This window comes from Podarcis liolepis (assembly GCF_965112155.1).
Source record: "Podarcis liolepis genome assembly, chromosome: Z".
Lineage (NCBI taxonomy): Eukaryota > Metazoa > Chordata > Lepidosauria > Squamata > Lacertidae > Podarcis > Podarcis liolepis.
The window spans coordinates 32,601,378-32,628,079 of NC_139570.1; the positions used below are offsets into that span (position 1 = coordinate 32,601,378).

At 46.2% G+C, this 26,702-nt stretch overlaps 1 protein-coding gene across 12 annotated transcripts in view; it reads right to left on the reverse strand.

Annotated features, from left to right (window-relative positions):
• Positions 1-100: 100 nt before the first annotated feature.
• Positions 101-26,702, reverse strand: part of SEC16A (SEC16 homolog A, endoplasmic reticulum export factor) — a 36,652-nt gene continuing 10,050 nt past the window's right edge. The window contains exons 5-32 of one of the 12 annotated variants that reach the window (XM_083484914.1): positions 26,065-26,185; positions 24,759-24,945; positions 23,352-23,514; positions 23,095-23,237; positions 21,959-22,020; positions 21,714-21,852; positions 21,081-21,323; positions 20,377-20,474; positions 19,608-19,689; positions 19,112-19,229; positions 18,862-18,973; positions 18,240-18,345; positions 16,755-16,895; positions 15,794-15,907; positions 14,995-15,202; positions 14,063-14,248; positions 12,844-12,932; positions 11,565-11,615; positions 10,776-10,925; positions 10,564-10,641; positions 10,408-10,464; positions 9,984-10,095; positions 8,706-8,852; positions 7,613-7,707; positions 7,069-7,143; positions 5,977-6,036; positions 3,495-3,557; positions 101-2,844 (exon numbers count right to left, since the gene is read on the reverse strand). In XM_083484914.1, coding sequence (XP_083341040.1) covers positions 2,776-2,844; positions 3,495-3,557; positions 5,977-6,036; positions 7,069-7,143; positions 7,613-7,707; positions 8,706-8,852; positions 9,984-10,095; positions 10,408-10,464; positions 10,564-10,641; positions 10,776-10,925; positions 11,565-11,615; positions 12,844-12,932; positions 14,063-14,248; positions 14,995-15,202; positions 15,794-15,907; positions 16,755-16,895; positions 18,240-18,345; positions 18,862-18,973; positions 19,112-19,229; positions 19,608-19,689; positions 20,377-20,474; positions 21,081-21,323; positions 21,714-21,852; positions 21,959-22,020; positions 23,095-23,237; positions 23,352-23,514; positions 24,759-24,945; positions 26,065-26,185 — 3,269 coding nt within the window. In that variant the 3' untranslated portion in view covers positions 101-2,775. Of the gene's footprint in view, positions 2,845-3,494; positions 3,558-5,976; positions 6,037-7,068; positions 7,144-7,612; positions 7,708-8,705; positions 8,853-9,983; positions 10,096-10,407; positions 10,465-10,563; positions 10,642-10,775; positions 10,926-11,564; positions 11,619-12,843; positions 12,933-14,062; positions 14,303-14,994; positions 15,203-15,793; positions 15,908-16,754; positions 16,896-18,239; positions 18,346-18,861; positions 18,974-19,111; positions 19,230-19,607; positions 19,690-20,376; positions 20,475-21,080; positions 21,324-21,713; positions 21,853-21,958; positions 22,021-23,094; positions 23,238-23,351; positions 23,515-24,758; positions 24,946-26,064; positions 26,186-26,702 lie in introns of all 12 variants that reach the window. The other 11 variants (XM_083484913.1, XM_083484910.1, XM_083484911.1 and 8 more) reach the window with 11 other exon arrangements.

Below are 26,702 nucleotides of genomic sequence, written 5' to 3' on the forward strand. Positions count from 1 at the left end.
GTCTTCTGTTGTTGTGGTCAGCCCCTCCCCTTTGGAAGAGATATATTTTGAGAACCCCAATTCTTCTGCCTTTCCCCCCAATAACCACAAGCCAAGTAAATTGTGAAACGTGCTTCAGAGCACAAAATATTTTATTTTTTAAAGAATGTACAGTGTGTTGATTCTAACATTTAGAGAGGACAGGGAGAAGGCTCTCTGTGCCAAGGAAAACCTCTTGAGCTAAGAACATGTTTTGGCGGGTCCACATGAAAAGACACAGAATCAGAGACAGCTGCACAAAAAGGGCAGAATGGCCAGTGGGGCACAAGTATTTGAGAAGACTTGGAAGGTAAAAAAAGAAGCAGCCATCATCACACTGTCAGCAAAAAGTCCAGGGCTCTTGAATGTGGATCGTTAACAATTCCTCCTGAACACAAGTAATCCCTTCGTCATATATTTAAGGCTTTCCAGATTCCAAATATGTGGATTTAACCCATAAAGACTCCAGTCAATATTCATAAATCAGTAATAATAATAATGATTTATTTATATGCTGCCCATCTGACTGGGTTACCCAGCCACTCTGGATGGCTTCCAACAAATTAAAACACAATTAAGATCCAACATTTAAAATTCCCTATAGAGGGCAGCCTTCAGATGTTGTCTAAGTCAGATAATTGTTTATTTCTTTGACATCTGACGGAAGAGCATTCCAGAGGGAGGGTGCCAAGGCTGAGAAGGCCCTCTGCCTGGTTCCCTCTAACCTCACTTCTCGCAGTGAGGGAACCACCAGAAAGTCCTCAGAGCTGGATCTCAGTGTCTGGGCTGAATGATGGAGGTGGAGATGCTCCTTCAGGTATGCAGGGACAAAGCTGTTTAGGGCTTTAAAGCACCAACACTTTGAATTGTGCTCGGAAACATACTGGGAGCCAATGTAGATATACCGTAATTTGGGGTCAGTGTTATATGGCCCCAGAAGCTGCTCCCCATCACCAGTCTGGCGGCCGTATTCTGGATTAGTTGTAGCTTCCGAATCACCTTCAAAGGTAGCCCCACATACAGCACATTGCAGTAGTCCAAGCGGGAGAAAACCAGAGCATGTACCACTCTGGCGAGACAGTGTGCAGGCAGATAGGGTCTCAATCTGTGTACCAGATGGAGTTGATAAGATAGCTGCCCTGGACAGTGTTGATCTATGCCTCAATGGACAGCAGTGAGTCCAAAATGACTCCCAGGCTGCACACCTGGTCTAAGGAGTCCAGTTACCCCATTCAGAACCAGGGAATCCTCCCCACCTGCCCACCCTCTGTCCCCCAGAAACAGTACATCTGTCTTGTGAAAATTCAACCTCAATCCATTAGCCGCCATCCATCCCCCAACTGCCTCTGGACACCCGCATAGTATGTTTACCACCTCCATTGGTTCTGATTTAAACAGGAGGTAAAGCTGGGTATCATCCACATATTGGTGAACATCTAGCTCAAACCCCCTGATGATCTCTACCAGTGGTTTCAGTGTTAAAAAGCATGGGGGAGAGGACAGAAACCTGAGGCACCCCACAAGTGAGTGCCCAGGAGTCCATTCACTTCCCACTCCTTTCTGGACATGATGCAGGAGGAAGGAGCTGAACCACTGCATAACAATGCCTCCAACTTAACATCTCTTTCATCTCTTCAGCATGATTGGTTGTGGTGGGTGAGTGAATTGGCTCCATCACTACCAGAGCAAATTTTAACCCAGCACATAAATAAATATTTAAGTCTCCCTCTTGTTGGGGTTCTGTCAAGCTTAAGAGGGTGTGAGTGTGGCCTACCTCAAAGGGAAGGTTGGCTGAATCAAAATCTGCTTGATTCAATAGAATACCACAGTGATCCTGATCATGAAGTAAGAGAAAGACCCTCCCCCACTTAAAGAACAACAACCTTTAAACCATTACTGCATTAATTTAGAGATTTATAACCAAGAGTTTGAGAGAGAAAGAGAAAGAGAGAGATATATTGCACTTCAAGAGGAATCGCCAGAGAGAGAGAGAAGAGCATCATCTATGATATAAAGAGCTTCTGGGAGTTGTTTTTTTTAACTATACAGTGGCTGCAGAAGGAGCCTAAACACAAACTACATACATACTAGAGAAAATCCACTTCCAATTAATTTTTAATTACAAATCACAGTTTTCCTTTTTCCTTTTTTAATTCATTATACATATATCTATTTGGATGAGCTATGTTTCCTGCCTCCCACTCAAAGGGAGGAGGTGTATTGTGGGAGAAAGGTCAATATGTCAAGAAAAATCCCAGCCAAATATATCTTAAACGCTTCAGGATAAGCAACAAATGCAGGCTGGTGGTTTTATATGCATAAAACTGTGCCCCAATCCCTGTAAGGCCACAAACTGCAATGTTAAAGGTGACAAATATCCCCCTAAATATTGGGAAAGAGCTCCCCTTTCCTAAAGCATTCAGAAACCACTGAAGAATATATGGATTCCAATCAAAGTCAGCCAAAGAGTGGAGGGAGGACAGCCCTCTCCCCACCTCTCTTTTGATTCTTGCAGCAGAGAGTAGCCATTTCATTACTGGGGATTTTTCTCTCTCTGGAGTTAGAACACTCCAGCTGGCTTTTACATAACGGGGTGCATTTGATGACTGATGCAAGTCAAGAGTCTCAGTGGGAAAAGCCACCAAAACGAATCTTCCCCTCAATATGAGAGAGGACAGATTCTGTACGTGGCATGGGATTTTGAGAAATTCTTTGTAAATTCATGTGTGACGGCCCAGGTGACAGACTTGCTGGGTGCTATTTTAAGGTGGGGTATTTTCTCTGTCCAATTCTGCCATGTCTTGAGTTTCCTGAAGCTGCAGCAGACTGGAAAAAGACAAGAAAAAACAAAGCTGAATCCAATTTCTACCTACGCAAGAGAAGAAAAAAATCAACAACCCACAAACAGAACATTTTATTTATTTATTAAATTTGTACAGCACCCTATTCTCGTATGTCTCAGGGCAGTTCATACCAGGGACATTTTCATAAATGTATGGGAACACTACTTCCCTTTGACTCCAAGTTGAATAGATAAACTCAAAATGCAAAGCATCTGGAATTCTGTGCCAAATCAACCTGAATCCCCAAAGCTGAAAGGCTTTTGCAAAAGCATCCCCCAAGCAAACCTGTGGGCTGAGGTGAGACACAAAGAAACATCTCCTGGTCAGTGGTTGCAGGACACACACTCACAACACCTAGGGAGAATTTGCCAAGCCAACTTAGGCAAGCTGTAGTCCAGCAACACCTGGAGGCCCAAAGGTTTCCCGCCACCCCCTGCTCTTGACCATTTACTCACCCCACCCCCAAAAGAATATAGGCTTTGCTCAGCATGTAAATTATGGGATGTTTTTGCAACAACTCCTCTGTGACCCTCATAACTCTCATCTGTAGAATGGGCAGAAGAGGGAGGATCTCCCTTACCTGGGGGCATGTACATGTGTGTTTTGTGTGTTTCCAGAAATGAGCAACGTTACCTGCACAAACTGGGAAGGGTTGTAAAACTGGACTGTGCCGGCTGGGGGTCCTCCTGAAGGTGGCTGCAGTGGAGAAGGAGAGCTTTCCATTAGTGAGATGCAAACAAAAAGAGGCATCACCATTTCTTACCAAGTTCATTTTGTGCACTTGACAGATGGAAGGAAGAGGTTGCATAACACCGCCAGCGCCCCCAAGTAGGTGCAGAGCAACAGAAGTTTGTTGTTACACATGGATGGAAACACACAAGACACACACACAAAAGGAACTAAACCCACGCATTCTCGCCCCCCCCCCCCAGCGCTTCAAGGAGTTTCCCACATTGTCAACAGCAGCAGCAGTGCAGGGTCATCGCCAAACCAAGGCACATGCACAGACCCAAAATGACTTGCTTGCTTGGGGCATGCGGGAGGAAGAGCAGAAGGGGTTAATGGTGGCCAGTTGCTTGAGGAAGCACCAGCCAGCAACCTGCATTAGTGAGGCTTACGCCTTGCTTGAGAAACGCATGGTGGACTCGCCCCAATTCATGTTATCAGAGGAGCCCCCCACCCCCCACGAAAGTATAAGAAGCATTTGGCTTCTCCCTCACAGAGCTGGGGGAAAGACTTCTGCGCTCCTTGCATTTTAAAGGCTAGAGGCCCAGATGAAGAAAACCTGCTTTGGAGGCTCCTCCAAACATAAAAGGCCTTAACCCAGACAGCTCTATTATCAGATCATTTCGATCTTCAGAAATTGCGCTGTTAGAAGCACCACAGCATCCATTCCACATTTGTGAAAATTCAGTCTTTTAGTGTGGCAGGAACTCTGGAGCACCCTGCTTATTGGTGTTAGGAAGGCACCCTCTTGCTCTATTGCTTTAGACACCTGCTGAAAACTTTTCTGCTTCAGCAAGGCTATCCAGACCCGTTTGCTTGTTTCATAAAAATTATACACCTCTCAACTGTAAAAAGAAAACACTGGTGACCAATGGGGTGACAGATGTTGCAGCCAGATTGTGCCTTCACATCCAAAAGAAAAGCTCAAAGCGGTTTACCAAAAATTAAATAAAATAAAAGAATAAAATTGACACTAAGAAGAATTTACAGTAACAATTTAGGAATTTCAAAAATGTAAAAATAGCAGTAGACTAAAAACAGATTAAAACTTGCATCAACTTTCTAAACATCTGGGCAGGCTCATCTAAACAAGAATGTTTTAGCAAGTGCTGAAAAGAGTACAGGAAAGGTCTGACATCAATAGGCAGGGGGTTCCAAAGTGCATTGGTGCTACCTGACTAGGAGATCCGAGTTCTTACAAATGGGAAATGGGTATTATGTGGCACCTGTAACAGTGCCTGTTCTGTTTATAAATTTTCAAAACAAACCACCACACAGAGGCGGCTAGTGACGTCTTGGCCCTGTGGGCGGAACCTCCAGCCTTGCTCTCCTCAGGTAAACACCTCCGCTGCAAAGCATCACACAGAGACCAGAGCACTTTTGGTACATCTGATGCACCACCATGCAGTGGCTGTAAAAACCTTGGTCTGCCACATTCCCTCTTTTGCCCAGGGAATCAAGGACTTCCAGAGAGAATTATTTTTAAGCAGAACAGCAACATGTCCACTTGGGGATGGCGCGTGTTCCAGGTCCCCAAGTATCACTCCCCTTGTACAATAGCCTTCAGCATTATGGTGCTAACTCCACTTCAGAGGATGTAGGACTACAACTGCCATCACGCCCACCCACTGTTAGGGACCATGGAAGTTGTAGTCCAGCAACTTCTGGAAGGCACCAAGGTTAGAGGAAGCCGCTGCAATAGTATTTGAAGGGCAGTAAAAACTCATATCTGAGTGTTTGACATGAGTAGAGTTTAATTTGCTGGGTTCTTAAATGCTGCTCTTGAGTATTTGTTAAATTGGTTTCAATGTTCTTTTTGTTAAGCTTTAAAGATTCATCATGTTTATCTTTATGCTTTTCCTGTTTGAAGTACAATGCCCTGAATATTCAAATCAAAACACTGTCTAAATCAGCCTTCCCTTTAATCTGTAGTTCAATGCTTTTGGTTGGGGAAGGCTGGTCCAAGATTCCAACAAATAAATATGGGGGGGGGGTCACCACCATATTTTGAGGACTGGAATAAGCCCAGTTCTCGGTCCTGAGGTTTTTTTTTCCAGAAAAGACTAAGTAAGTTGTGTCCGTCCCCCACAGAAAGAGGTGGAATGTCCAATGCAGTCAAAATTCTCAAAGGGAAGGATTACTAAGAGAGGAAGGAGCCCAGCTAAACTTGGATCACAACTGCAACTCTCTAAAGGCAAGGAGGAATACTTCATCTTTGTGGCTTCATGTTAGTCCCATGAAATGCAGGTAGGAGAAGATGTGGATTAAAAAGTAAAGCAAACATAAAAGAGGAGAGAGAGAGAGAGAGAGATGGAGGGTAGGGAGGATGAGGAGAGAACTCAAAGAGGGAGAGAGCCAGGGTTAAGGAAGGATGGCCAGCCAAATGTACCTGATTAAAATGCTGGCTTACTTCACGTGATAATGAGCTCATTGAGCTAGAGCGCGAAAGCTACAAAACAGCAAAAACACACACATACACACACACACAACAACACACACAAAAAAAGGGAATCAAAAAGTCATCATGCAGGCTTCTGCCTCAAGCTCTCTGTTCTCCTATTTTCAATAAATGTGGTGGAGAAAGGACCTTCCAGCACCAATGGTTAAATGATATGAATTACAAAAGGAGGTTAAGTTAGCTTAAATTGCAGAAATAAAAAATAAAAGGGCAGGAGAGTAACTTCTTTGGTTAAACACACCCAAGATGCAGCTGGTAATGGTGCCTGCCTACGATTTGTAAATCTAGTGGGGTTACGGTTATGCATCTGCATGGCATTTAATATGATAAATCACACACATGCACAGAGGGAGAAAGAGGAGAATCTACCACCCTGCCTTTTCACATAAAAAAAGAAACTTCTTCCACAACCTCCTTCCTGTGGGGAAAGGCCACAGTTCAATGGTAGCAACTGCTTTTCATGCAGAAGGTCCCAGGTACAGGCCCCCATGGCCTCTCCAGGCAGGGCTGGAAATGTCCCTTCTTGTATGGAAACCCTGGAGAGTCACTGCCAGTCAGTGTAGACAATACTGAGCCAATGATAAGGCAGCCTCCTCTGTTCTTTTGTGCAGAGACCTGTTCAATTAGCATCCTCCACGCCCACCTCCTGCCCAGCCTGAAAGCACGTAAGAAGAGCCTGCTGGAACAGACCAAAGGTGTGGCATTTAGTCCAGCCTCCTGTTCACACAGTAGCCACCCAGATGCCCCAAAGAGAAGTTCAAGAGCAGGATTTGAGCACAAGAACACTCTCCCTTCCTGCTATTTCCAGCAACTGGATTTCAGAAGATGACTACCTCCAAATGCAAAAACAGATCTGAAAAGCCTCTGCCAACTACTCCTGGTTCTGATTTTAGAGGCAACACGAAACTCCAGGGGCAAATCTGCTCATGGCTTGGTTACCTGCTCCTGCTGTCCCTTTATCTAATGGTTTAGGACTTGCCTGTAGAGGTCCCCCCACCCACCCACTTGGCCATGCAGACCTACCTCTCCAGGCTGGGAGTCCTCTGGGTTGGAGGGAGGGAGCTCAGAGCCAGGTGGCAACACGGCAGAATTTAAGTACTCCAGGGAGAAAAACAAAGAAGCAGAATTAGGTGGCAGAACAAACCAGGGAATGGGACCCTAAAGGCCCAGCAAAATGCTACCAACAATCCAAAGATCAATAGGCTTTTGAAAAAAATAGATATTTTACGAAATTCTTTTCTTAAAACAGAAATCCTGCTATGGGACAAATCCATATCAGTCCCCAACAAGGGTAGTGTAACGTCCTAAAGACTTATAAGCAGCATGCTGGATCAGGCCAAAGTGGGCCCATCTGCTCCAGCCTCCTGTTCTCCCAGTGGCAAACCAGATGCCTGTTATGCCACAGGAAGGACCTGAGCACAACAGCAGCACTGCCCCCACATGTGTGGTCTGATTCAGAGGCACACTGCCCCTCCAGCATTGGAGGCAGAACATATCCATCAAGTTAGTAGCCACAGGCAGTCTTAATATTCTCTGAGAACATGTTAACACTGCAAATCCAACTTACTGAGGGTTCTGCAGCCACTCCAGGGTTGCTCTGGCTTCCTGGCGCCAGCTGCCCTCCCGCCCCTTTCTCCTCCAAAGGCAGCTGATCCTCTGGAACTGCAGGAGAGAGACCCCAAGTTAGTAAGTTAGTACACAAAACAAGCTTTGCATCTCTTCAGACAGGGTGGTTGCACCCAAAGGTTCGCATGGGAGAGGCCAAGACTGAGCAGCCAATTTTCCAAGGAGAAAAGACCACAAGCAAAGGATAACTCCTCTTTGCCCCTGAGAGTAGGTGGGACTAGCAAGTAGACCTTTCACCTGCTGCTGGACTACAACTCCCATCATCCATGATTATCAGCCATGCTGACTCAGGGGCTGATGAGAGTTTGAGTCCAACGTTGTTTGGAGGGAAACAAATTAGCCACCTCTGCACTTTAGAGCTTTCCATGATTTGCCAGAAAACAGCTGTCTGCGATAAAAAGTTTCACCCTCTAAACTGAATAGGGGTGGGGTGGGGAGACGAATTGCTGTTTGTTAATGGGATGTTCTACACAGTGTCTACATTTCAGAGTTGTGAAGCCATAAAAGATTGTTTGCTTCATATTGTATACTCTACTCTAAATATGTTTTTTAGTATTTTCATTTTTATGTTGTAGAATTGTAGAATTGTTTATTTAGCACCTTGGCTTTTACTCTTTTAGATCTACTGATCAATCAGTGAATATATTCTCTAGTGCTGGCTGTTCAAACATCAAGTCAACTGGTAAAGGAAATTTCAAATTTCAAGGAAGAACCAGAGAATTGTAGGGCTGGAAGGGAACCCCAAGGGTCATCTAGTTCAACCTTCAAATCCCACTTTTTAAAACTATTATTATTAAACCCAAGGCACCTAAAGAGAGCGAGAAATACTTATAGCTGCTGGCGAATCCACCCACCAAATGGCAGTTCCCATGAAGACTGTGAAAACTCATGACACTTTTATTTCCTCCTTTCCTTAAAGAACAAGAAAGAGGCCATACAAGAGGAATAAGACTGACGCTCAAACAGTTATACAAGAGGAAGTGAGGGAGGCAGAGGAGGTGGGGCAGGGAGAGGCCTCTCCAGGCTCAACTCACCTGAGTTTGGGACAAAGAGGTTTGCTGCGATGGGCATGGGGGCCAGGGGAGCAAAGAGGTCTGATGGAGCAGGGGGTGCAGCACCACCACTGGGTGACTTGGCCCCACCAGGGTTCAGGATGTCGACATACCGGGCTCTGCTTCCTGCTGGAAAGAGGCAAGGAGGAAAGCTTATCATCATGCAGTGATGGAGTCTGAAGGTAGAGAACAGGGAGTGGGTGGGTGAGGGCAACCAGGAAGCAAGAGCACCCTCCAAAAATAGTCATAATCACATTAGCAAGGGTCCAAGCAAACCCATTAAAACTAATGGACATTATTAACTTAGGTCCATTCATTCACAGAGTGCTGGATTAGGGCCTGGGAGAGACTAGGGTTTGAATCCCCACTTAGCTATAAAGCTCAATAGGTGTGACCGTGGGTCACAGTCACTACCTATCAATCTAATGTAGTAAGGATTAAAACAGAGAAGGAAGAGAACTATATACACTGCCTTGAGCTCCTTGGAGGAAAAGGTGGCATATAAATTAAATAAATAAATGAATTTTCAGTTACTCTAAGCAGGACAGCTGGATTCAAGCTCACTAACGCTGGGAGTGTGAAGTGCGGAGAACAACACGTGCCAGTAGAATAGCCACGTAATGGTCATTCCACACTTGCAAAGAACCAATTCTTCAGTGTGGCAGCACCTACCCTGTGGAACTCCCTGCCCCTTGATGTTAGGAAGCCACCTTCGCTGTATTACTTTCAATTCCTGTGTTGTTTTTTTACACTGTTTTTAAAACTACTCACTTTATATTGAAAAAACAACAAAGGTTTTTTTTGTTTTTTGTTTAAAAAAACCTGGCCTTTGGTCATAATGGCAAAAAATAACTGCTTATCCAAGAGCAAGAATTGCAAGTGAATATGGAAATAAAATCTGGGAAAACTGGTTGCCCCTTATACATTATTGTCAGGAAAGTAACTGCCTACTCTGAGAGCAGATTCAAGTAGCTTTTGAGGTATGCAAGGTATTTTAAATAGGAAATACTGTAGTTCTGTGGATTATTGTTAATAGTTGTCAAATAATAATTACACACACACACTTCTCTGCCTAATCCCTGCCTAGTAATTATTTGTTTCGCACATAATTTTGCGTAAGGGTAACAGACCTGACATGCAGCTTCTTGCATCTATAACGACTGGCAAAGATGGAATCCTCTGCCAAGGACCCAAACAAACAAACACGTCTATTGTACATGCTATTAATGCCCAGAACACAGCTCACACCTGAACAGTTACCTGCTTTCCTGGAGAACATGTTTACGGAGCTGTTGGGAGGTCCTCCTGATCCAGAGGGAACTGCTTGAGGGACCTGAGGGAACCCTGAAGGAGGTGGAGGTGGTGGCTTGCTCTGGAAGTAGGAGGAAAACAGACCCTTGAAACCAAGGCCACCTCCTGGGGCAGGTGCATTACGAAAGAAAACGAACTAAACTCTGCTCTTTGCTTGACCCCAGACTATCTGTCACATTCACATCATGCACTGTGATACCACTTTGGACAGTCACTGCTTCTCCTGAATAATTTTGTGAATTAATTCAGGGTGCTAAGGGTTGCTGGGAGACCTCCTTAGACCCCTCGCAAAGCTACAGCTTCCAAAATGGTTGAACAGCCAATCCCCCTTTTACAGGGAACTCTGGGAACTGCAGCTCTGCCCAGTATTTACCTCTTCCTCCGGTTCATCCAAGTTGACCCACCGCTGTTTCTTTTCATCCCAGACAATCTAGGAGAACACATAGGAACTGGTTAGGAGGCAAACCAGGCAGGCTGTGCAGATGTTCAGTTAAGGACTCACAACCACTGGGATTCAGCGTAGACCTACCGATTTGTTCTTATCATCAGGGAGGTGAGCTTCGTTCTTGCCTTTCCCCATCAGCCAGCCAAGCCACGTTGCTCCACTCTGCAGGGAAAAGAAAAGAAAGGTAAGTCTTGCAAGAGGGTGAAGACAATGGCCCCGCCCCCAACAAACCCAGCCAACTGGAAAAGCTGGGGGCAGAGATGAAGCTGCTACTTTTACCTTGAATGCTGGCCTACCTTCCGAGGCTCAGGCTCTTTTTTGCTTGGCTTCCCTTCTGGGATGGGCGGTGGGGGCGGGGAGGGCTGCTTGGCTGCAGAGTTCCGCCTCTCGCGCCCAACAGAGTGCACAGAGGATTCTGAGGTGGTCCGGGATCGCACCCCGAAGCCCTGCAATTGTTACAAAAGGAACCAGGATAACTTTACAATGCCAAAAGAGAAGGAAGCTTCAGCAGGTGCCAAGAGGTGTTGTGGGTCCCCTGTTAGTCTGGGTCCCCTGTTAGTCTGACTCAAGAGCAGATCCGCTGAAATACAGTGGTACCTCTGGTTACAAACTTAATTTGTTCTGGAGGTCCGTTCTTAACCTGAAACTGTTCTTAACCTGAGGTACCACTTTAGCTAACGGGGCCTCCTGCTGCTGCTGCACAGCTGCATGAGTTCTGTTCTCATCCTGGGGCAAAGTTCTTAACCCGAGGTACTACTTCCGGGTTAGTGGAGTCTGTAACCCGAAGTGTTTGTAACCCGAGGTTTTTGTAACCCGAGGTACCACTGTAGACGGATGGATGGATGTTGACTAACTTTGGTTGATCAGCTTTGTTAACTTTGGTTCGTCAGTTTCAGTGGGTCTACTCTTGAGTAGAACTTAGTTGGACACAACCCAAGGTTCATCAGGGCAGAGAAAAAGTTCCAATGCAGCATGGAGGTGTGAAGAAAGAGTGAGATATTTTTTTAAAGGGAGGAATGAAAGAGAGACAGACAGACAGACAGACAGACAGAGCAACAGAGGTAGGGAGTCTGCGCATGGCATACCATGTGAACTGAAGAAGACTGGGAGGTGGATCTGGATCGTCGGCCCGAGCCCTGCTTAGACACAAAGCCAGTACATCAACAAGCAAGCTAAGCCAACCTACTAACAGCGGATGCAGAGTCAGACCAGCACATTCTTCAGCCACAAGTTGAGCTTGTTAAGTGGGAAGGCAAAAGCTGTATGGCAAGCCTGATACAACAGGCTGGGAGTGGGGAGCCTTTGGCCCCCCAGATATTGCTGAACTACAACTCCCATTAGCCCCAGCAAATGTGGCAAGTGTGATGATGGGAGTTGCAAGTTTTCAGTTGTTTTAAACTGCTTTTAATATTGTGTTTTAAAGTTGCAACCCACCCAAGGACCTTAGGGTGAAGGGCGGGTAATTAATGTTTATAACAACAGTTCAGCAATATCCAGAAGACTATAGGAGCTCCACGCCTGTAGCAGGTCTTGACTGGACTCCCCCCTTGACCCCCTGGCTTCTCTGCTCTTGGCCACTCTTCAGTATGACTGTGTGGAAAGGAGGATTAGGTTATCCTGGGGGGGGGGAGGTGTCCAGAAAATCTGGCCCACACACCTAAAACAGAGATGGCTACTCTGCCAAACAAACAGTCTTAGGAACATGAGAAGCTGCCTTATACCAAGTCCATCCAGTTCAGTGCTGTCTCCAGGGTTTCAGGCAGCGAGTCCTTCCCATCCCTACCCAGAGATGCTGTTAGGGACTGAATCTGTGTCCTTCTGCATTCAAAGCAGGCACTCTACCAATGAGCCACCTCGCCTTCTGCTTCAGCATGCCCCTGGCGTGTGAGCATGCACACAGCACACACAAACAAGGGTGGGGATTCACAGCACGCCTTCAATACCAGACCTTTTTTTCTGGGCTGTATACAACAAAGTTTTTGCTCAGTGTAGACTCACTGAAATGAATAAGCCTAAATCAGTCATGTCCCATTAATTTCACTGGGTCTCCTCTGAGTATCGGGTTAACGTTGGGTACAACACTTTTATGCGTGTGCTAGATGAGGATGGCCACACACTCATCGTCAGCACAGCTAGCTGGGAGGATAGCACTTCCAAGCAATGGATTCGAAAGCAGAACCCAGAAGCAGACCTCCAGATGCCCCTTTGCTTGGCCCTCGTACAAACCTGAGCTACAAACTGGAGAGGAAGGAAGGACAGAGCTTTCAGACAGGGTCATGGGTGGAATTTGGCTCCAAATTAATGGCCATTATGTGCTCCCAACAAAACAAAACGTTAAAAAAAGAGTAAGAGCAGAATGGATACCATGCTTGCCATCTTCCCATAGAAGTCATCCTCTCTGGGCTCTGGTCTGGCCTTCCAAGCTTGAGTCTCCTGGGAGCCGCCCTGCACTCCTGAGGCAGATATAAAAGACAGATCAGGATGAGTATGCAATGGGTTGGAAGGAGGCACAAAAATGACTGCATCATTAAATTGCATCAATGGATAAACCAGCTCAACGTTTGCTGAACTTGCTTTCACAGGAAGCAGTGATGGCCATCAACCTAGAGGGTGATGCTTTAAAGAGGACTAGACAAATTCATGGAGGTGAGAGCTAGCAATGGCCACTAGTCAGGGTGGCCACGATGCTCTGTATTCACAGCTGGGGGCAGCTGTGCTTCTGAGCATCAGTTGCTGGAAACTACAGGAGGAGAGAGAGCTCCTGTGCTCAGATCCTGCTTCAGAGTTTCCCCAAAGGCATCTAACTGTCCACTGTGAGAACAGGATACTGAACGAGATGGGCTACTGGTTGTGTTGAATCAAAGGTGAATTGTTTCAGAAGCTTTGCTAATGACATCTTGGCTGTCAAGATAACCCTACAATTAATGGCTGTCAAGATAACCCCACAATTAATTGGTAGTTGTTGCAGCAATGAGCTCACATATGCTTGCAGTCACTTGCTTTTATAGAGGCTAATGATGCTTTGATGTTACCCTTATCTGTGAGGCTTGGGTGCTGGGCTCTGAGCCCAGAAAGGGGAACTATCTTTAAGACTTAGGTATCTACCATCAATGCCCTCATGTAGTCAGGAGAAATGACATATGCTGCTTTATGAAGAATGTACGCATGTTTGCTTGGGTGTGGAGAAGCCATCCGCTTGCTATGTTGTCTATCCTGCATCTGCAAAGGTTAGGAGAACTGGCAGGCTGCTTTGCTGTAAGTCTACACCTTCTCTAGAACTGGCCACTCTGATGTTTTTCACATTCTTCTTTAGTGTCCCTGCACCCAACCACTCCTACAAGCCCTTCTTTGGGCCTGCGGTTCAGAACATTGGTCAAGGGCTGGTTTCTTCTTATGTTCTTATGATATTTTGGTGTGGACATTCCATATTGTACGGCACTCCCCAATGTGACCGTAACTTTGCAATGCAGGACACAAGCAAGTGATGGGGACCTTTGAAACATGTGCAGCTCTCCAAGAATGGAAAAAAGCAGAGAGACCCCTTTCTGTCACACCCCGCCCCTGCCACAATGCCAAGACAAACCTGCATCTTGGTTGAGCTGCTCCTGCAGCTGAAGATCATTTGCTTGAGAGGATGGGCCTGTTTGTGGCACCATCCCCATCGTGGGGTATGGAGGGTTCTGCTCGGCTCCATAGGCATGGGCATAGCTGGGTCCTGGCCCTGTAGAAGGAGGAGCCGCAGGGTAGAAAGGCGTATGGCCAGTAGCCTCTGAATGGGAAGAAGGTGCCGCAGTGACTGAGCTGTCAAGGATGGCCTGGGGAGCTATGGAGGGAGTGACAAAGAAGGTAAATGGACATCTAGGATGTTTGTAACCCACAACAGACTGGAGCCCAGAACAACTCACTATCAATCCAAAGAATATTCCACCCCTCTTTGATGGATGAGAATATATTTGGGTCAATTTGCATGGCCAGAAGCAGCTCAGTGGCTGCTGGCAGGTCAAATCTATGACCTGCCAGCAAACCAATGAACTGCAGGGGTTGTGGAAACAAGCTCCACCCAGGCAGCCTGTGTGCCTTGAGACATCATAAACAAAAAGAGCAAACTGGATCCCCAACCAAGTGATGACTACTGGCACAGAGGAGGAGAAGGCTAGCAATGGCTACTAGCCACGATGGCTATGTGCTGTCTTCACAGTTGGAAGGAGCAACTGTATCCGGCTCTTGCTTGTGGGCTTCCAACTGCAGCTTCTGGGTGGCAACTGTGAGGACAGGAAGCTGGACTAGTTAGGCCACTGGAGTGACTCATCAGGGCTCCTCTGATGTACTTAACACCAAACACAACAAGGCCTTAAACTGGGAGCACGAAGGGTCCTGGGGAGCCCACCACCACATTCCAACAGTGGACACTGCTGACAAATGGTTCCCACCCTGCAGTTCACTGTTGTTTCTTATTCTCCCTGCCCCATCTCTGACCTCTCCCTGCCCCATGAAACAATGGCAAGGAACACTCACCGGAAGGCATCAGCTGGACACTCGGCTGCACAGAGTGACCTGTGCCAGGAAGCAAGGAGGCCAGGAGTGGGTTGTCAGAGCCGGATAGCATCTCATAGCCAGCCCCCATCCCCTCACTTTGACTGACATGGTCCAGTTCAGAGCTTGGTGTGCTGCAGGCATATTGCTGAGGTGTGGATCTCCCTGCGCTGTAAGCAATCCCGCCCTCCTGGGAGACGAAAAAAATCAAAGATGGCAGTTTTCGACTGACAGACATATCTACATGTTTCCCTTTGCTAGGCCCAAGACCACCACTGCAAAAGGTTTCTAGGTTAAAGGCCCCTCTGTGACCTCCATCCCTTAGGCAGAGAGAGAGGAGCACAGGTCACTGCCTTACAAGGAGTCAAAGCATTGAGCCCATCTAGCTCAATATTGTCTACACAGAATGGATCCCCTTCAGGGTTACAGACAGGGTTCTTTTTCTTTTGTACAATGGTTCTTGAGATCAAGGAGCAAGTTTTGGTCTATATTTGGAGACCCTAGGATGCCAATTTGAATCAAGATGGTGGATTGAACCTTTCAAAACTGATTTCAAAACTGCACTGTTTTTTGTTTGTTTGTTTGTTTCTTAGTATTCCTGAGAAACATGAGGTATAAGGCTGCTAATGTTTCCAAGCAACTCTTTAAAAATAAGGGAAAGGTTTTCAGCTGAAACCCTCAGCTCACTTCTGTTTATACTGCACAAAGCAGGGCTACACTGATTGAATGAACATGCTTGGGAATCTCACACACTGAACTTATGGGAGGACAGCATACTCACCTTGATCTGCCCATCTAAGCTTCGAAGTTGTACCAACCAATCAGGCTCATCAAAAAATTCCTGCTCAGGTTTCTCCCTTATCTGAGGGTCAAAGAGCCGCAACCGAGGAGAGATCTGTGAAGCAAAACCATTGGAAATGGTCAAAGGAGGACAGAGAGGAGGGAGCTTCTGGGATTGCTCTGTTGGGGCAGGCAACTGCAACCACTTTTAAAAAGATTTACATATATTTATTTATAGTAATACATAACAAAGTATAATAGCGGATGCCAAATAAAACTAAATAAGACAAAAGTAGAACGGGATAGCTAAACATGTAGGAATAAATTTACATACTAAAATCCAACATAATAAATTAACATCACAAAGTTTCAAGTGACAGAAATGGGTTAACATTCTCCTGTACTGTACCTTATTACTTCAGTACATTATAAAAAGGCTCAATTTCCTGAGGAAGACACTATCTTTTAGCCTGCCCTCTCTGGTTCTCACTATATATGTGAGCATAACTATGTTAACTATGTCCCAGATTTTAGTTATCCATTCCTCATGGATGGTGTTCTCATTTCCTCCCCAGTCATGACAGATAATAATTCTGGCAGCAGGCAAGAGATGTTGCATCAATTCCGTGTCCTCTTAGTACAGTTTCTTTAACATTTCTGAATAGCAAAATCTGACGATCCATACGTAAATTATAATCAGGTATTACTTAAATTTTCATTGCTGTATCTTCCCAGAATGTTCTAAATTTTGGGACAAGTCCAGAATATATGCTGCATTCAAGCACGGACTGCAGTCATTTCTAACTTTATGTTTCCCTCTCCACTGAAGATATCCAGGGACTAACTGCTCATAGAAACATTGGAGAGGGCTGTGTGTTGTGTTCGGAGGGGCCTACCTTAACCAAGACACACAGCACTGGAAAAAGGCAGTTGAACCTCCCCCTACCCCCAATATACTGTACCTGGATCAGCTGACTAATCAGGACCGGGGAATAGTAACAGGGGTTCTTGAGGATGGCTTTGGAAATCACTTCACAGTAATGGAAGGCCTGTGCGGCCAGCCCCACTTCGGCCAGTCGACAGGCGTAGATAAACTTAAAAACCTGTAAGAAAGAGGATTTTGAATCTTAGGTGATTTGGGAGCATGGCCTTAGCAGCAGCAGCAGCAGCAGCAGCAGCAGTTAAAGGCATGAGGGTGCCTGGCCTAGACATGCTGCTTGCACAAGCAGCACCAATGTTCCAGAACCTCAAAGCTGTCATTTCTTCTCAAGCAGCCCAAACCTACAAGGTGTCTAGCGCCCAGCCCCTGCCCTGGCACTCACTCCGGACTCTTCTCAACAGCTCATGTCTGGGTCATGTAACCTTCATAGAGAGGAATGTAACAGGGGACTTTGCCCCCCTTATGAGGAAACACCCTTCGAGGACACCAGGATCGTGCCTGGAATAGCTTTCAGCTGATGCAAGCAAGTTCATTAAGGAAGGTATTTGTATGATCAATGTGTCATTAAAAAAATGAAAACGGGTCACAACAATAAAACCTTAAAAGCTTGCAATAAAAGCCATTAAAAAGTTAGAAATAAGACAGCAATTAACAGTTGTGGAAGGATGTCTTCTTAACTGCCCATGTAGGGCTGGCAAAACAGAAATATTTTCAGCAGGTGTTAAAGAACAGGCTTAGTGGCCAAGTTCCTCTCCTCTGCTCAAATGTCTCTCAAGATCTGAGGGATAGCTCAGTCAGCAGAGCAAGAGACTTTCAATCTCAATGTTGTTTGGTTTGTGCCCCACACTGGGCAAAAAGATTCATGCATTGCAAGGGGGGAGGCTATATAACCCTTGTGGTCCCTTCCAACTCTACAATTCTAGGATTCTAAGGCAATGCTCTCATTTTAGCTGCAATTTTTTTATCTTATGTTTCTATCTTTTGCTAAATCCTTTGTACCTGTATTACAATGCATTTTAAGCAAGCGGATGTTTTCATGCTCAGGATTTATCCTGTGTGTGCTCTTGTTTTAGCAAGTCTGTGATGGTATAAAAAAATGATCTGATCTCTCCACAGCTCCATGCATCCAACCTGAAACACTCCTTTCCCAGCTTCTGTGGCCACTCCCATCTTTTGCTTTTGCTTCCCCTCCCTCTCTCCTGCCCTGAAGCTGTGTGGCACAGAAGGCGTGGTGGAGGTGGGGCTGGGAGTTGCCACCGCCCCCAGCACACACAAGCCCAAAAGGAGCTTCCTCCAGCACACATTCCCAAGAAAGGCTCCTGAACTGCAGGGGCAAGGTGCTCCTTTTCCATGCTTTCTCAGAACTTGAGCTGTGTTGCACATTATAAGCAAGATCAAAGTGGAAAGGGGACAACAGCTGTCAAGCATTTGCAACCACTGCAAAACAACAAGGGGACAAAGAGCAGCCATCACCCAGGAGACTGAGAAGACAGGAGGCGCCCCAAACCTGGAAATTGGGCAACGAGCATGGCTGTGTCCCCAGGGACTGCGCATATTCGTAGGCTTCTGTCCTTCGGATGGCTTCATTGGTGGAGAACTTTGAAAAAGGTGAACTGAAAGGTAAACAGAAGGGGGTGGGATAGGAAAATATTTTGTGAATGAGACACAGGCACTTGAATTGAAGGCCATTTAGAATATGGAGGCAGAAAAAGGTGCAAGACCCTCTGGCACCCCTTAATTAGCTCCATCAGCAAATTTCATTGCCACAGCCCTCCTTTGGCCTCAGAGTTAGAAACTTGGGACAGGGGCAGAGAGACAAGCCACAGTCCCTCAGCAAGGCTGCAATTGGCCCAGGGATCAGCAATAGGTGCATACCAAAATGTACACAAAGGCAAGGCTTTCCTGCACAACAACCACAACCCTGAGTCAGGGAGAGGCAGCTTTAAAGCTCTTTTTTTTAAAAAAAATGGTGATAATGAAGGGTCGCTGCTTCAATGCATTTGAAACTGTGTTTGTGTTGGTTATTTGGTGTTTGCATGCCGCTTTGTGAAGGCTCACCCCTCTTTAGAAAGTGGGTTATAAATTTATTACACTTAGGGCTTCACAGCAACCCATTCCTCCCCACCCACCTGTGGTTTGAGCCAATCAGAACCAGCTTAGTTGTTTTCTTCGTGTAGACTCCGAATCCAACCTGAGCCATCAGGTAGCAAAAGTGAGCAGCATCTAGGAGACCTCTCGAAGCTGTGGCAAAAGACAAAATGCATCCCTTAAAACGGGCGCAGGAGAGGACTGAGGCCCAGGGGCCCTCTGTTCCCAGAGACTGATCACTCTTCCCTCCCACCCCAATCTCCATCGGTGGGATTTGCTTCTGTGGTTTACCAAGCGTGTCGCCCATGGTGGTGATCGTCCTGTGCTCCACCTCCATGTTATTTGTCAGGTTGGAAAGGACCATTGCTAAGTGGGGTCTCCAGTCTCCCCATTTCTCATCTCCACAGCACTAGAAGGGGGGGGGGGGGCAGGGAGAGAAAGACAGGATAAATGAATTTTCCAGTACACTGCTAAGTCTTTACCTCTGCCTTTCAATTTGCTTCTGCATTAAAAACAACAACACTGTACTGTGATTTTACTGTTTTGCTTTTACAATTGTTTTGCACACTGCCTCGGGACTAATGTGAATGGAGGCATAAAGATATAAAATAAGATGAGCCACTGCAAGTCTGAGGAATACAAATTCACAAACTGCATGGCTGCTAAGGGAGAACATAACAGTGCATTCCTGTTTAAGCACGCACAAAACTGAAAGCTCTTTGCCCAATGAGGAATTGTGGCCTCCTCTAATAGGCAGGGACAAGGCAGGCTCTCACTCAGAACTCACTGTGGATGCTGCGGGCATCCTCCCGGACATGAGCTGGTAGACAGTCTGCAGGGGGTCGTTGATTGGGAGGCTGTTGGCGAACCTGACAAGCCAAGAACACACAAAGTCAGGGGTCTTTCCAAGGAGAAATTAAGAGAGTCCAATGGCACTTTGAAGGCATAAGAAGAGCCCTGCAGCAGCAGTTGGATCAAGCAAAGGGAACCCATCAAGTCCAGCATGCCGGTCCAACAGCAACCAACACGATGCTCCAATGGGAAGCCCAAAGGCAGAACCTGAACACAACATCAACTCTTCCCACTTGTGGTTTCTAGCAACTGGTATTCAGAGGCATACTGCTTCTGGCAGTGGAGGCAGAACAACGCCATTGTGGCTAGTAGCCACTGATAGCCTTCTCCTCCTTCGATTTGGTGAATCCCCTTTTAAAGCCACCCATAAGAAGTCTGCTAGACTGGGCCAATGGTCTGTATAGTCCAGCCTTCTTATGGTGGCCAAGCAGATGTCCACGATGGGAAGCCTGCAAGCAGGACCTGAGGAAACAGCAGCAATTCTCCCCACCTATGGTTTCCAGAAACTGGTATTCAGAGGCATATTGCCTCTGATAGTGGAGAGAGAACATGTACCCATTGTGGTAAGTGCATTTATTGGCTTACTCCAGGCAAGAGATAAGAACAGGTGTGGGTAACCAGGTGACGGCAGTAGAGTTTTAAAAATGTATTGAAGTTCACTGGAAAGAGGGCTGGGAGTGCACATGGAAGTAGGTATCTCTTACCTGGTCATCACTCTTGCGTGAGCCCTACTGTCCATCTTGCTGGCCAGCAGCAAAGCGTGGCCCCAGAGCCCGTGTTTCATGGCTGATTCCAGAGCGTCCTGGTGAAAGAGAGAGGGGGGGACAGAAACATGTCAAGCTGGGCATGGATCTCCCCTGGGGTGGGCTCAGCACCCATAGCTCTCCTCCTCACTCCAACACATGCTCAGGAAGAAACCAGCATTTGACTGAGAAAACTTTAATCGGATTTCTTTTGGTGTCAGCACCTAGGGTCACTGCCAGATTCTAGAAAGACCTTAAAGGGACTACTTCAACATCTTGGTATAGAAGGGTGTGGTGTATTGCCATCACTGAAAACCCAACATGCAAGCTATGACTGGCAAAGAAGAAGAATACACAAGGACGCTTTTGCTGGAGAGTTGGTGGGACATCACCACCACAACAAACGCAAAACAAAACAGGACCAGTCCCCAGCAGTTTGCACTAATGTCATGCTAACCACTTTCTCCCTTCCTTTTACAGAAATGTCTGCCATTGTAAGGTGGAAATGACTATTATAATGAAGATTAAAGTATCTCCAGAATTGGGAGTCGTAGTTCTCTGTTTTTGTCACCTTTGGTTCAGTAACAACACTAAAATTTTACACACATACATACGTATTACTGTCATGTAAGAAAGAAGGAAATAAGCCATCCCTAGCCCATCACCTTCTTGCGGCCATAGAGCAAGAGCTCCCGGAACCGGTCTGTCTCCTTCTCGAGGTTGCCAATGGTGGCAATGAGGCTGTCTGAGAGGAAGGATAGCTGGGCTTCTCCAGACTCCTCCTCTGCCTGCTCCAGGGCCTCGTTCGTGAAGTCAATCAGGTTTGCTTCATTGGGTGATTTCCCTGGGAGCCACACTGTGCGATGATCCTGCAGCAGGAGCTCAGCAAGGTCTGTGCCCACCACTGTCTGCAAGGAAAGCAGTGGACAGCAACACACTTTCAAAAGGGCAGCTTGGACGGAGATATCCCACAAGCTGGCAAGGGGGTGGGGAGAGAAACATCTAGCTGGTCCCCCTTAGCCCAGAAACTGCAGGAATTGAGTTCTCAGCCACATGTGACTTTTGGTTTGTTTAGTAAAGTTAACTGTTTGGTAGACTATACCCAAAGAGTGATTATCATTCTTTAGCTCTGCATTCAGGCATTCTTTCAAAGCTCAAGGTGGGATGGCATGCCTTTCCCTGTACATCACTGCAACCATCCCATAAAACTGAAAGCACAGAGAGGTGGAAGGATTAATCTGCAGGATATTAAGCATTTCAGAGGTTCAGATATTTAGCAGGAAGCCCAGAACTCTTACCCCATTCTGTCTGCACAGGAGAATGATGAAGTCCCAGAGGAGCCGGGCAGACTCTTTGTCGATCAGAGTGTCGTTCTGAAAACACCGGGTGGCTTGGTTCTGGGCAAAATTGATAACGTCCACTTTGTGAGTCTCTTCTCTATAAGGAGGAGAAGAGAAAGCAGTGGTGAGGCAGGGAACTAGGCCTCCAAGGGAGGCAGCTCGGAGCAACCTCCGACGTGACAAAAGGCAAGTGCTTCACGTACTTGGTGAGGGGGCCAGGGAAGGCTCTCATCTCCTCCTGCTCCAAAGAGCGCTGCATCACCATCTGCAAGGCAAGCAGAGGGAAGAATCATGGACAGGGTCTGTGATGCCTCTCATTACACTGAAGGCAGCACTAACTAGACCCTGCTGAACTCACCAGTTAGGGAACTCAGCAATGGGGGAATGGGCTCTGCTGAATTCAGGGGGACATAACTATTAATAATAACAACAATAGTAATGTATTATCCCTTCATCAATCAAAGGTCCCAGGCAGGATTACAACACTAAAACACAGTATGAAAACCAGTTTAAAACAGCTTACAATCACAGAAATAGGGTGGGTTCTAAAATATACCCCTGAAGTGACAAATGTCATGGTAAATACTAATAATAATTATTATTATTTCATGAGGCAAGCCAAAGTGATTTTCAATATAAGGACATATATAAAACAGGTAACTACAAATAAAAACCATGAAAACAATTGTGTGTGTGTGTGCGCGCGCGCGCACACACACACACACACACAATTATTAATATAAAGTACAGTTTACAACCACATCACATATAGAAAAGCAATGGGATAAATATTTTAGAAGGCTTGGTGAAATTAATGGCAAGCTTTGTTTCATTGCATATCATCATGATTTTTTAAAAAACGAGCTGGCCATTTACACACATTAAGTATTATTAAGCATTATTAATTATTATTATTATTAAATACATTTGTCCCAGATCACCTGGCACTTCAAGTGTGTGACCAGCAAGGACAGCAATGAAAGTTGGGCATGAACCGGAAGCTTCCTAGAAAGCCTCCTCCTCTATTCTGACTGTTTAAAAGGAGTCGTGATTAGTCAAGTTCAACAAATAAATAGAAGCTCTTCCAACAAAGCTCCATTTTAAGTTTTTTGCACCAACTAAATAATTTGTTCATTCCACCACTTTAGGCCTCATATTTGAGCTCCTTGAAGGAAAGGTGGGATATAAATTCAACAAATAAATGAATAGAGCAATGTTTTATAGAGGATGGCTTAGCCTGCAAACTTGGTAAGGCAGTGAGCGATTTTGTAGCATTAACAATAGCAAGACACAGAGTCCTGGGTGGAGCACAGCTGAGGCAAGCCTTCCCCTCCCTTACCTCCATGCTGTGGATCTCAACCAAAGCTGGCTGCCCCTCCGAAGGCAGGTTCGCCAGGACCTTGATCAGGTAGCCCCCAGGACCGAACCTGCAGCAGACGTGGGGCACTGAAAATTTCTCAGGTGGCAGAGGCCTTGAAGGGGCTGCGATAGGGAAGGAAACAGGCAGGCAGGTTAAGAACAAACATCTGGCAGGTGTCGGCTCTCTGTTTGCGCCTTACTGGATGCATAAAACCCAAGAAGCCGCCCAGGTGCTACCTTGTTCCACAGTCATCCACGCAGCTTGAGTTGCATAGCTGTCCATGAAAGGGGACTGCTCGCCAAAGTGGTCATAGGAATACTCTGTGTGGAGTGAGACTGGTTGGTGATTCGCTTCATAGGTGCCGGCTGTCAGGTCATGGTTGCTTCGATACAGCTGGCTCTGGAAGGGAAACATAAGGAAGAAGTGCTTAAGGGCCAGTGTTTGAGCAGAGGAAATGGCAAGGTACAAGCTACTCACCGCCCTTCAAGTGAGAGCCCAGGTTGTCCTAATAAACCAAAAGGACCTGCCCAGGTTCTAATATCCTCAGTCGAGCACCTTCTAAGTGCCATCCACATCAGAAGAATGGTTGGGGGTGACGTGAGAGAGAGTGAAGTTTCTTCAGTTGCTCCCTGAGGATATTCCCTCCCAAGAGAGGTCAGGATGGCTCCCTCCTTCCTATAATTCTGCTGGCAGGCTGAGACTTCCCTGTACAGACAGGCCTTTGGAAGATTAAGGTGCAGCTGGTGCTAACCACTGGGCTGCTGTCGGAGCCAACTCAGCTTTTAACTGCTGGTTTTAAATGTGTTTTGATGTACAGTCATACCTCGGGTTACAGCCGCTTCAGGTTGTGTTTTTTTGGGTTGCGGACCGCCGAAACCCGGAAGTACAGGAACGGGTTACTTCTGGGTTTCGGCAGCTGTACATGCGCATAAACGCTGAATCTCAACCTGCACGTGTGCAGATGTGGGTTGCGAACACTGCAGGTTGCGAACGTGCACCCCGAACGGATCACATTCAAACCCTGAGTGTCCACTGTATTGTTTTTAACTAGTATCCTTTTATTACTTTATATTTTACAATGATGTTTTTAAACTTTGGAAGCCTTGAATCCCAACTTCTGAGAAAAGCAAGATATAAAACATTAAACATCAATAAGAATAGTATTAATAGTATTAATAGTATTAATAGTATTAATAGTATTAATAGTATTAATAGTATTAATAGTATTAATAGTATCAGTATCATCATCATCATCATCATATCTTTATTAAGAAAGAGCTGGTGCCGTGACATCTTTATTGTAATTATCTGTAGGCCTTAATAAATCATATATATGCGTGTGTGTTTCTGTTAATGTTTACTTGCTTCTTAAATTATTTTCTCCACCTCCCACATAGGTTTGTAGCTGTTCTTATTTTATCCTTAAGCCACCTTGAGTCTCTGTCAGGGAAGAAGGCGGGATATAAATAAATACAATAACAACAATCCTGGGACAGTTTCTTTTGGTGGTGGAGGTGGAGAGAGAAATCAGCGAGACCCAGCTGAGGCACAGCTAGTGCAGGGGGAGGGGGGAACCCAGACTGCAGCACTGGGGGTTCTTTCGTGCTGCCAGGTGATTCTCCAGAGACAGGCCAAAGTCTTACCTGCTGGGAGCGTGAGCTGAAGCTGCTCCGCCGGCTGTGGGAGCTGCGCAGGCTGTGGCCAGACTGTTCACTGTGAACACTGTGTCGGTCAAACTCGTCCCCATAGAGGTTCCGGCGAGGCTCTAGGTCATCAAAACTGGCGGTGAAACGGGGGTCATACTGCCAGTGCTCCTCGTACTGTTCGTGGCTGCAAGGCATAGAAACAAAACACAAAAGAAAGTGCAAGGGAGGCCTTGGGATTGTGGGGAAGCTCCAAACTGAGGGGTCCTGAAAGTACTGCACAGGCTGCCAGTGAGCCTGATTTAAGGGGTCAGTGCTGGCATATAAAGTCTACAAGGGCCAGGGGCCCACAAGAGTGCCTTGTTAACCCTCAAAGGCCCTGCTGGTGCGACTGCTGAGCTCTGCCTACTTGGTGCAGACCTGCAACAGGGCCCTTCAAAGGCTAATTTCCACTGTAAAATTGAGGCCACGTTCACAGTGCTATACTGCTTCAAACACTCAAGGCTTCTTTCCCCAAAGCATCCTGGGAGCTGTAATTTGTACAGGGTACAGAGAGTTGTGGGGAGATTGCCCCCTCCCATTCCCCTCCCACAGCTAGAATTCTCAATGTTTCAACAATCAATCTCCTTCTGAGTGAACTCTAGGAATTGTGGCTTTGTGAGGTGAATAGGGGTTTTGTAACAGCTCTCAGAACCCTTAACTACACTTCTTAGCTATGACTTTTTAAAGTGGTGTCATATTGTTTTCAATGTATGGTGTGAATGTGGTTAGGTCCCATCTACACCATACATTTAAAAACACCATTATACCGTAGTGCTTTAAGTGTGTGGTGTGGATGTCACCTGTATTCCACACTATTACAGGGAGATTTTAAAGTCTGCAAAATCATAGAGCTGTAGAACTGGAAGGGACTCAAAGAGTCATTTAGTCCAATCCATCTGAAATGCAGGAATCACATATAATGTGAGAATCACAGCTAAAGGACAGATAGACACCTCAATCCACTTGAAGTTCTCCAGCCTCTGCCAGTCCTTTGGACATCCAGTCCTTTCGGACTGCATGCAGGCTCAGAAGCCAGGAGAACCTTAGCTGTTTCTGCCACTGCTGTTATGGCCAGGCCCTGCAAGGGCAGCAGAATTCTGACAGATGAAGTTCCCTGCCAAGGAGGGGCTTTTCTATTCAAATGTGATGCCCAGAATGTGATCCTGCTGCTTCACGAGCTTCAATCCTCTGGGGGTGGGAGGTGCACTTGGTGCTTTGAGAAACACCCATCAAGACCATTTCAGACATCCAGAGGTTCACAAACCTGTTTGTGTAGGGATAGGCCTCTCTCTTTTGGTAAGGGTGCTGTTCTGGGTAATCCCAGTACCTCTGATCGTAAACACTGGGGTCTCTGTACCTGGCGTCGTATGGGTATCGGCTTGGACCTTAGGAGGACAAAGGCAGGAGAGAATCAGTCATCCCAGGAGCTTCACACAACCATTTCAAGCCACATTTTAAGACTTGCCAGAAACAGAGAGCACATGCTAGCATTCTTATATGAAAATCCAGGCATGTCAAAATTTAAAAATGGCATCCCTGCTATTTATTATACAAGGTGTGTGTAAGAGAGTTGTGTGAACTTGAGGCTGTTTCAGCTATAATTAAGAATAGAACTGGAATGTCCCCTCTGAAAACTAATGGGGTCAGGTTTTGAAGAGGATGGAGTTTGCCATCAAAGAAGTGCCCTCTTTCTCTCTCCAGAAAATGTTATTTTTAGGTTTGAGATTATTTTTTAGCCAGATCCTATGCAAGGTACTAAACCTCTGAGCTCATTTACTGGGACATGCACACCCTGCATTTCCACCTTTAGCAATGGAGGCACTCAGGGAGTTCAACAGGGTTTACTCCCAAGTCAGCATCCATAAGGCTACAGCCTGGGAATTTCAAAACAAAGCCATCTCA